General features: G+C 37.8%; 1 protein-coding gene across 3 annotated transcripts; it reads left to right on the forward strand.

Annotated features, from left to right (window-relative positions):
* Nucleotides 1-820: 820 nt before the first annotated feature.
* LOC132856535 (paramyosin) lies at nt 821-11556 on the forward strand. Of its 3 annotated transcripts, XM_060886097.1 has the most exons (24): nt 821-882; nt 1297-1549; nt 1934-1995; nt 2166-2445; nt 2956-3053; nt 3177-3285; nt 3465-3590; nt 3684-3809; nt 3904-4008; nt 4147-4335; nt 5503-5732; nt 5825-6092; nt 6221-6279; nt 6621-6684; nt 6796-6903; nt 7004-7135; nt 7362-7435; nt 7872-7956; nt 8051-8132; nt 8246-8307; nt 8399-8500; nt 8680-8775; nt 8967-9125; nt 10489-11556. In XM_060886097.1, the coding sequence occupies exons 2-23, from the start codon at nt 1391-1393 to the stop codon at nt 9102-9104; spliced, it is 2754 nt and encodes a 917-aa protein (XP_060742080.1). In that variant the 5' UTR covers nt 821-882; nt 1297-1390; the 3' UTR covers nt 9105-9125; nt 10489-11556. The 3 variants fall into 3 exon arrangements, with proteins under 3 accessions (XP_060742080.1, XP_060742083.1, XP_060742081.1); XM_060886100.1 differs by lacking the exon at nt 8967-9125; XM_060886098.1 differs by lacking the exon at nt 821-882 and having other exon boundaries at nt 1286-1549.
* Nucleotides 11557-11581: the final 25 nt, after the last annotated feature.

The raw sequence follows: 11581 nt of genomic DNA on the forward strand, positions 1-11581 counted from the left end.
TATAATATACCTATTTCCACACACGTAATATTGTTTGAACATACAGTATTTACACTGGTCTGCACTGTTTTTGTGTTTTGTTTGCACTGTCATTTGTCTTTTTTCTGGTCAATAAGGACTCTTCTAGTCCTTATAGCTCTGTCTTTGTTTTATGTAGCACCATGATCCTGGGGAAACATTGTCTCATTTCACTGTGTACTGTAACAGCTATATATGGATGAAATGACAATAAGACTTGACTTGACTTGACTTGACTTGAATATACACCAGTGTTGGATAATTTAGTGAGATAAATAGTGTAATACTTGTAAAAAGAAATATGGATCACACAATCTGTGCAGCAGATGCTTTATTTAAACTTTCCCATTGTTCATTCCTTGAGAACCATGAAGAAAAGCTTTGTCAGAAGGTATGCTAGCTAAATGAGCTAAATGTGGAAACATAACCTTTCCTTTAATAGCCATTTGAGTCTAACCACTATTAAAGATGTCTGTTTATTCTGGCCCACTCTTTCTTATACGAAGGGGAAAATACAGTGTCATATGAAATTGGTTTTGGGTTTTGGGTTTTGGGTTAGCACTTTAGAACGTAAACTATGACTAAATTGACTAAATATAAAATCCACATGAGACCTTTTAGGGATTGGTGACACATAGCTGTGTGGTCAATCTGGTGAGCTGATAATTCATAGAGGAGGGAGGCTGGACACACACACACACACACACACACACACACTGTGATCTGCATGTGACTGTCACCATGGAGACCTGCTATCAAGGCCACAGTTTCAACAGGCTGCTTGAAGAATAAACAGTGCACAGAGGCATAAGCGCTGATTGATCGAGAGAATAGAGAGAGAGTAAAGGAGAAGACCAGAAAACGGTAGACATAAAATTTTAAATTTTACAATTTTTTTATTCTGTTTCTATAATTCTGTAATGCTGTCAGTTGTTAAAAGTGCAAAACAAATGAATCAAATTGAAAAAAGAAATCAACCTTCTCCACAGGATTGTTCCTATTTTAGATGTGAATTATTATTATTATTATTATTATTATTATTATTATTATTATTATTATTATTACTATTATTAATATTATTAATATTATTATCTAATTCTATCTTATATTCTAGCTTGCATTATAACTACAAACAAACAAAGTATTGTGTTACAGTTGCCATGTTACATGTGCATGTGCATGGCAGGTGTAAGAACTCTCCAGGCTGTGTGAAATATTACTGGCTAAGGGTAGGGCAGAGACGTTCTGGGTTAAAACATGCAACATCATTTCCACCAGCAGTGACAACAACAGCTTGCACTCTTCTAACAGCTGGCTGTAAAGCTCTTACCCAGAACAGTATTTCTTGCCTTCATACGGGTCATTTCTTAAGATGGCCAGCTGGTTCAGTGATGACAGGTTCATGGCAGACAAAAATGACCGGGAATGGGACCTTGGTTTGGGATCTCAGGAACTCAGGAACTCTTTCAGATCTTCAAACCCTATCGTGTCTGAGTTTGACTTGTGGGAAAAGTCTCTCTTTAAATCTCGGGTAAGCGTTGACCTGTAGTTCCACCACTGGACAGTTTGTTATTTAGAAATGATTTCAAAGACTAGTCAGCAATTTGTATAATCATGTCAAACAAACCTATTTTTTTGGAATTATAAGGTTGTCTGACACATCTGTGTTTTATAAGTCTACAACATAATTTTCTCTCATAATTTAAAGATAGTTTAAATGTATTTTAAATTTATACTCTCTCATAATTTAAAGTTACATATAAACGAACAAATGTATAACATGTTGACTTGGTAACTAATATAGAAAAAAAAAGTAGAAAATAAAATAGCTAAAATAACTAAAATATCTCTGCATTTTATTTACACGCACTTATTGTTATCTTGGTAGTCTCTAACTAGGTCCTATTGTTTTTAGTCCTCAGCTCTGAGTTGTGTGGGTTTGTCTCGATCTGATCATGGCTCCAAAATCAGCACCAGGTCAGCAAATCTTTCTGTGAATGATCAGTGCATTTGATATTTCCCACAACTGTATAAATTCTATAAATCCAAATGAGCTATTTCTCTTGGATTATTTTTCCTTTTTTGATATATATAAGAACAATTCATGTACTCATTCTGTGTTAACCAAATCATCTTGTGTGTATTAGCTCCATTGGCAATCACTGTGGGATAAATCACAGTGAATCATCTGCCAGGCAAAGATGGCAGTCTGCCTCACGTCTTGCGCCAGACGGGGCGCCCAGGTCCCACTCTGAGTTTGAGCTACGAAGTGCGCTGGAGGAGAGCAGCATGAGGAGAACGGAGCTCATTCAGAGGCTCCGGGAGGCTCACAGCTGTCTGGATACACAAACAGACCTGCTGAAAGCCAAAGAGAGCCAGCTTCAGCATAGCCAGAGCATTACCCAACGTCTAGAGCGCAAGCAAAAGGTTGGGCTTTTCTTAGACTAAAATAAGGTTTTAATTAAAAGGTTTGAATACCTTAAAAACAGAAAATAGTACTATGAGTTACTTTCACAAGTTTTATGCTGGACATTTGGATGATTTATATACAACATTGGTGTTTTTTTTATTATTTAAAAATAACAAGAATTTATTTTTAACAGAGATTTAAGAGATAAATTCTATTAGAGTTACAAAATCTACTTTGTGGTCTGTTGATGTAAGAGCTTCTTATAAGGAGTTGACTTTAATTTTAGAAAAATGTTTATTTAAGTTTGTTTTATATCTTGCATTTAATACACTTTGTTCCACTTTATTTAATTGGATCTAAAATATATTGTTTTAATATTAAATTGTATTGTTACACTGTATGATAGTACAACTGTCAAGCTTACAATTTGGAATTAAGGTGTTAAATTTTATGTGAGTTTTGTAGGGTGATTGTGTGATTCGTTCAATTATATGGCCACTTATTTGTGTACGGCTTTTCTTCCATAGCAGCTGGCAAAGGCACTGAGTGTTGTTGACGAGCAGAAAGAAGCTGCTGAGCTAAGTCGCTTTGAGGAGAGCTGTCGCAGCGCAGACCTTCAAGAAAAGTGAATATGTGGATCATAATACAACTGTGACTCATCATAGGCATTAAATATGTTGTTTACTTTGATAGCTACATCTGAGCTTTATTCATCTGAGTGTGTGTGTGTGTGTGTGTGTGTGTGTAGGGTGCTGCAGCTGGAGATGGACATTATGAAGATGAAATCTAGCCTTGAGAGCAGGAGCACACACCTAGGCAGGACCATGCCTGTAACAAAAGATGAATTTTTCAGAGAGGTAGACACACTGCATGTGCCAATGAATTGAAAAATAACAGATCAGCCTACAGTTGAATTGTATTTGAAAGTTTGTCACGTGGGTTTTTTATAATAATTAATAACTGCTGATTGGACATAAACTATAAACACATTTTAATGTGTTCTATTATTTGATATGTAAAATCCCTGTGTTAACAGGGACCGAAAAAGGCAGCTAGGGAAATTAAAAAGCTTGAAGAAGACCTCAGGGAGGCAGAGGAAAGAGCCGTGACAATAGCAGCCGAAAAGGACCATGCATTAAAACAACTCCAATCATGTAAAGAGGTCAGTCACGTTTATGGTTTAAGTGTAAATTTTAAATACAACTAAACAGACAGCTGTTTCTTTGACACCTCATTTCTTTGGGTTGCATTGTAGGATCAGCAGAAGGTATTAAGCCAGATGGAGGGGCTGAAGCAGAGGTTTAGCACGTCCATGGTGGCTCAGAGTGAGTTGCAGGACCAGCTCAGCGAGACCCGCAGTCGCCTCGGCCAACTGGAACTGGTAAGAGATTTGAAAAGTGATTAAATAGTGTCATCCTTACAAATGATGGACCATTTCACATACCTTTCTCTTTGTGTTCCAAAATCCTTGACAGGAAAATGAACTGCTCACCACAAAAACACCGAGATTGGAAGACCACATAGAGGACCTGAAGTCAAAGTTGTCCAACGTGTTAGTTGATAAAGATCGTCTGGTTCAGGTCCTTCCAGACTTTTCAGGCACATTTTTTTAATGCTGTATGATTCAGTGCTGCTCGCTCTGATCCAGGACATCATCTATCAATAGACAGAATACTACAGGCAAAATAATTATTTTCCTTTCTTGTTATTTTATACAGGAGAAAGCTGAACTTCACCAAAGAGTGCAAAGCTTAGAACTAGAGCTGCAAAGATCCCAGCTGGGCAGAGAGGGTTTCACTCAGCAGGTGTGTGATCTCCACTCCGAGCTAACTCAGGCCAAGAGCCTGGCCAGCCAACAACAGCAGAGTACCTTATTAATGAAAGAGGAACTGCACTCAACCAAAGAGGTCAGGATTTCATACACTGTATTATGCCGTACACATGCGAGACAACAGATATAATAAGGTAATTAGTGAAGCATTAGGATCACATGTGCAGAGACAGGAAGGGGCTATGGATCGGTCGGGGCAAAAACACATGTCAAAACACAAAACAAAGAGCAGCAAACTTACAAAAGATCATTTATTGGTTTCAGTCTCCGCATACAGAATAGTGTGATGTAGAAGCCAAATCTTGCAAATCAACTTTGTTGTCCGTGCTAATAACAATGAAGTCACCATTCTCACCATCACAGTTCTCTATAAGTCCAGCTGTAATTTCAATCGGTTTAGACAGGCATTTCAAATCACAGACTTCTCTCTGGCAATCCCCATATGTAACAATCACCTTTTCTTAGCTACCAAGCTAGATTCTACCTTTATAAGATGGCAGGACTTGGGTCTATTTAAGTGTAGTGACTTTTTTGTCACTTACAACGATCTGGTTCAAAAATCTACAGGTCCGTCAATTTATCCAAGCCTGTTGTTCAGTGTTTCCTCAAATGCCCCCTGAATCATGATTAGATTTGGTTCTTAAGGCCCCTACACACTTCAAATGCCTCATTTCCAAAACATATAACTTAATTATGAAATTTCAAAACACATCATTAAAGTCGACAAAGTGGATAGGAGAGTTAGGAATTGACATATCTGAAGACACCTGGGTTAAATCCGTTGACACAATAAATAGAACTTAACTTGCGCACGACTTAATCTGATTCAGATGAAGGTTTTCTAAGGACAAATTGGCTAAACTATATCCAAATATAGCTGAAACCTGTGGTCGTTGTAATTCATCTAAAGCAGATTTTTCTTCTCTTTCCTCAACATATGGGAGGTTCAGTTGGGGTGGAAATTTGTGGGAAGAAAAAGTGAAAAAAAGGAATGTTTTTGTATGTGTCTTTTTGCCACTAAATAATTTCAATGTACATTGTTTTGATAAAAATAACAATAAGAACAAAAAACAAAAAAAGACACACAAAAGCATTCGGTGCGAAACATAAATAAACTGTCCAAATTGTCCACGCCATCATGAAAGCTTTTAACTTTGGTTATAATTTTATTTGTACTTTATTTTAGACTTGATATTTTTCTGCCTTGATATATTTTTAAGCTCTGGATGTGTCTTTTGCCAAGGTGATTGAGAAACTGACAGCAGATCTGGCCACAGCCACGCAGAAGCTTCAGGAGACACTGCAGAAGCTACATGACCTGGAAGCAGAGAAGCTGATCCAAAGCAGTCAGATCGCTGCCCTGGAGACTGAGCGTTTGCAGCTGATTGGAGAGAAGGAGGAGCTGATGGATGTGTTTGACCAAGGAGATCAGAAACAGCTAAGAGATCTGAAGGAGAGATGCTGCCAGCTCAGGTGAGATTTAGTCTGACTTTAACTGTTAAAAAAAAAAAAAAAAAAAGCTTTAGATTGTAGCATGTGACACTGGGATTCTCTACTGTGTTTAGAGAATTACAGGAGATGTTGGAGTATGAGAAGAAGGAGCTTGAGGCACACTGCCAGGGCCTGGAAAAGAAGGTAGAGAATGTTGAGGCAGAACATGGGCTTAAGGAACAAGAGCTGAAGCTCATGGAAGAGAAGATGGAGCAAGAGAAGGAAGAGCTGAAGAGAGTGGCAGCTCACTGGAATGAGCGATGGCTGGATGTTGCGATGGCATTGCAGTCTTCTCAGGTCCAACTAGAAGAGTCCAAGAAGCAACAGCAAGAGTCTGATGCCGTATGGACTGCACCATTTCAAATTATTTATATATAATAATATGACAACCTAAATTTGATCATGTTTCAAAAATATATGTATGTATAAAACTGTTTACTATCAAAAGTCACTTCCTTGTTTGTCCTAAGCTGAGGGAAGAGGCAGCAGAAATGGTCATCAAGCTGAAGTCAGAGATGAAGGACAGGCAGTAAGTTTGTACATGAAGCATTTGGAATTTTAACATAAATCAAAATGAAAATAGAACAACCAAAATACATGTAATATTAAACACATGGTGTTCATTGAAAACAATCTAGAGTACACACTGGTAAGCCCCCATAATAATATTATTTTTAGGGTGCACAACATCAAGCAAGCCTACATTAGTCATAACTTCAGATTTTTCTTAGCGTTCAATATGCCACCCTATAACATTTTTATTGGATTATGAATTAATTTAATGGGAGCTTATTACTGTATACTTTTCATTATATATGGTTAGTGTAATTGCAAGAAGATTTAGGGACACTAAGTATGTTCTCTTAAAAGGAATCTTATCCAGAGTTTGCTAGAAGAGAAGACACACCAAGAGAAAGAGCTGGCCAGAGTTAAGGTATCTAACTGCATGTTCTTGCTTTCTCATATAATATAATTTATTGATAATTAAAGAATATTAATTTTGTAACATTGGGTTATATTGATTTTGAGATTCAATAACTTACAGAAAGAAGCCGGTGCCTTGGAGCGAGTTGAGCTTGATGCATGTAGACAACAGCTAGAACTGGAGAAGAACAGATGCCAGACCCTCCAGCAGAAGTTGATGGGAAACCCTGTACGTCCTTGTTTTCCAGTAACAGACCAGGCCAAGTGATGCCACCAGTTGCCAATAATACAAGCAGGGTATAAGTGTATTACTGTGGTGGTGGCTGTAGGTCTCTCTGGAGGAGATGGATGGAGAGCTGGTGCAGTTGAAGAGTGAGCTGCAGAAGGTGTGGGACATGCTGAAGATTCGTGAAACTGAGCTGGAGGAGCAGCAGCATGAGCTTCAGTCTGCTCGTGGCCAGGTGAAAATGATCTGACTAGCCACTGTAATACTGTACATGTAATGCATTGGGCTGCTGATCGGAAAGCTTTAGAGAGCATTGGATAAAAGTCAAATGAGGTGAATGTAAATAAACAGTATACAAAAAGAATAGTGACTCATTTTTTAGATGAGAAAATAAGAAAGTTGTAGTGAAGGTGAACATTATATATATCTTTTATGGCTTAACATGCTCTGTATGATTATAGGTGACAGAACAGAACAACGAAGTACAGATACTGGGGCAACAACTGGCTAAGCGAGATCAGGACTTGAAACAAAGGTGGATACACATATAACTGTCACCAGACACCAATGATACAGTGTGCAAATTAAACGTTGTCAGTTATTGTATCATATAATGAATAAAATGTTAGTTTATATTCAAACAATGTAGCCAGGACCTTTTCAGTTGAGCCCAAGACAAGACTTAATCCTATAGCAACTGATCACATTTCCACTGAAAATGGTTCATAGACAAATCGATGTTACAAACAACGATACAGACGTTGCAGCACTATAGTACAGTGAAGAAACACCAGCAGGTAGAGCTAGAATCTAGAGCAAAGCCGATTTGACCTTTTAATTAAGGGATGTCAAACAAATAGTAATCAAATTTTCCAGTATCAGGTATCATCATTGTTGTCAAGATCAGTCCAAGTCCTGATTTGTAGTTAGGTTGAAGTTACTGATTGCAATGTTAATACATGTTACTTTAGAGATGATTTCCTGAAGGATTTGATGAGACAGAAAGACGCAGAGAAAACCGAGGCCCAAATCAAGATAACTGCTCTTGAAAATGAGGTACACAAACTACGATCGGGACTCATTTTAATTAACGTGTTGAACATTTAAATAATAAGCCATGGCTAATCTTGTTGTATCCCTTCTCATGCAGCTTGCTGGACTCAAAGGTCAGAAGATCATCCAGAAGCCAGGAACTCGACATGACTCTCAGCTCATAGACTCCTTAATGGAAGGTAACTATTGTTGTGTTATATATTGTTGTGGTTGTGTTCTCATTAGATATTAAACAAAACCAGTGGCAGACTTTATATGCAAATTGACATCATGATTTGCATTGTGGTAACAGAGAGCAGTAGGACAACCGAGCAGGATGTACAGAAAGCGCATAGTGTCAATCCTCCCCAACCGGTACTGGCATTTTAGATGACACCATCTGTTCTCCTCTATCACTGTCTTATATGGCTTTAGCCTATGCTGACTAGTACTGTGTTTTACTTAGGGAAAAGGAGAGAGGCAATCATTATTAGTGAAGAGAAAGGAGGCAGGAGTAAGGTCTGATAGCATTGATCCTGACCAACAGAGGAGGCTAATCACTGAGCAGGTGTGTACTTTGCACTTCACAACAATGCGCTTGAAATAATATTCAATTTAAGAGTTTAATGTCAGAATAAGTGTCTTAAACAGGTGAACGATTCCTGTAAAGTTCACTTGATATGCACTCAAATTAAATATGATCCTCATTATATTATTATTTCATCTACATGCCCATTTCTGCCCCAGCTAAAAAGTCTGTTTAAAGAAAGGGAACAGATGAGCGATGTGGTGTCTCCCATGACCCAGAGAAATGCTGGCTCAAAGTCTCCTAAGGTAATCAAGGTAGGCACATAAACCTTTTATTTCTATACACAACAAACTCAATCAAAACTTTCCGCAGCTTTTTCAGACCAGTTATTTGGGACAACACATAATTTTGTTAACCATGGGCACACAGCATGTTTGGACTACACTGCATGTCAATTTTGACTAAAAAGAAATTATCAAATAATAACGTTCGAACACCTTTCTAGAATGAGAATGCCATGGAGACGGAAAGAAATGAGGTGAGGAGGCAACAGAAATGTGGACTAGATTTAGATGTTCATGAGAAGACAGGAGGACTTGCTGCAGAAAAAGTTGCTTCAGAGAAACAACCCCAGCAGATCTAATAAAGATGTAGTACTAATCAAGTGAGTAATAGTGACAATGTCGGCGCTGCTGAGGATTTGTCTTATGTATGAACCAGAAAAACTGCTGAATGACAGAATGTTGTAAGTGTCTCAGAATCCTTCCTGAACTTTTGCTGAAAGATTTTAGACGAGCAAAAAAATCGTATACACGCAGAACACAACAAATAATACTTAAGTAACGGTGTAGTCTTACCAGAGATGGGGGACTCAAGTCATATGACTTGACTCGAGTCAGACTTAAGTCGCAAATTTGAGACTTGAGACTTGCTTGACAAATATTAAAAAAAACTTTGACTTGACTTTCATGACTTGAGACTTACTTGTGACTTGCACATGTGTGACTTACTCCCACCTCTGAGTCTTACACAAAGTATCATGAGTTCAATACTTTTTCATTATAACGTATCAACCAATATAATATTCAACTTTCTAATAATCTAATAATTCTAATAAAGTTATTATGCAAATAGGACATTAGATTTAAAATGTCATGTTAGTCTGATTTGAGAGGTAAAGGTTTGTAAGAAAAAACAGTCTATGCTATGTACACTCAACATTCACTGAGACTGAAGATAGTGTACAAAATAGAATTATACTGTATGTTTAGCCCATATTCTAGTAATAGATAGCATTTATGGTAACCCAATAGAAACATTTTGTGTGGCAGCATGGTCCTTAGTGAGGAAGATAAGGTAAGTTTCAGGAAAATAATAGTTATAACCCTCCTATATCTGTCCTCATCGGATCAAGATAAAGTGTGGTGCTCAATCACAATTAGAGTTCATCTCCTTTTGAAATGGTTATTGAACAGCTGGAGATTTGTGCATACATCGGTTTGTGTGCTCAACTATATCACTCACTCACTCACTCATTTTCTATCGCTTATCCGAACTACCTCGGGTCACGGGGAGCCTGTGCTCAGGCGTCATCGGGCATCAAGGCAGGATACACCCTGGATGGAGTGCCAACCCATCACAGGGCACACACACACACACTCTCACTCACTCACACAATCACAGACTACGGACAATTTTCCAGAGATGCCAATCAACCTACCATGCATGTCTTTGGACCAGGGGAGGAAACCGGAGTACCCGGAGGAAACCCCCGAGGCACGGGGAGAACATGCAAACTCCACACACAAGGCAGAGGCGGGAATCGAACCCCCAACCCTGGAGGTGTGAGGCGAACATGCTAACCAGTAAGCCACCGTGCCCACCTCAACTATATCAGTTTCAGATATTTAAAAAGATGTTTCCATGCATGTCCAATGTCCGTTCAGTGAAAATAATATATGTCCTATTGTATATCTTTTATTTTCTACAGAGTGATTTTTGTTATTATATTTTGTTCTGATTTACAGTAAAACTACAGCAGACCTGGGAGTTCCAGCTAAATATATAAGACATAGATACACAAACTTGTGTGCTATTTAATTTACAAATAAGAGGAACCCCGGACCACGATACCACCCCTGTTGTGTGTGGATGGAATATTCATTGCTGGGCAGGTTGAGGTGTGTGACTGCGAGCTGGAGATGGATGAGGTATAAACTCAGGTTGTGGAGGAAGGCAATGACTTATACGTGTGTAAGTGGAAAAGGGCCTCATTATTTTAAATATCACAATTTCTTTACTTGTCGAATGCTCAGATTTCAAGTGTTATTTTATTTTGAAAATACTTTTTTGAAAAAAATCTTCTGCAGATTCTTTCCGCAGAGAGACAGAAGGTTTGCCGAAGATTCATATTTTGCTGATATTATATTTATTTTGTTGCAATGATACAAACAGAAAACATCTGTGTCTTGTTCACCTGAAGTATTTATGGGATACATGAGATTATATACTTAATTACTGTTTAGGTGAAAACCTTAGAAATTCATCTACCACAACCATTATACCTATATTTCGAGCAATACACTATATCAAATTAGAGGCGCATGTTGCTAAACAAAGTATTTTGAGATTTTTTGAACTTTTAAGCAATGTTTGGAAATTTTGCAAACTAATTTTTTTTTAAATAAAATAAAAAATACTTCAAAACAGGACAAAATGAACCTCTTTCACTCAGTAAGTTTTTTAAGCACTGAGGTCAGATACTTGCCTTCATAATTCTTCTTGCACCATACAATAAGTCTTTAACTTTACTGATTTAACTACAAAGCAAAAGCCTGCCAGAGCTTTGTGTTTATATTACTAAACCTCAGTGTTGCTGACATTTGATGTAAGCCAGAGCTTTTATACCATTTTTCAGTGCTCTGTATGTAAAAGAGTCTGTATCTCCACAGAAATTACTTTCAGATTTGACCATGAAGAAATTAACAGAGGTATAAAACAATTGTAGTGTCCAAATTCCTGTCAAAGATATAAGGTTAAAGGAGTGCTCCATACTGAACCCATCTTCTCATCTGAACCACTCCTTTATCTTCAGAATCCTTCATCACAAAAACATGTTAT

This window comes from Tachysurus vachellii, chromosome 14, assembly GCF_030014155.1.
Source record: "Tachysurus vachellii isolate PV-2020 chromosome 14, HZAU_Pvac_v1, whole genome shotgun sequence".
Classification (NCBI taxonomy): domain Eukaryota; kingdom Metazoa; phylum Chordata; class Actinopteri; order Siluriformes; family Bagridae; genus Tachysurus; species Tachysurus vachellii.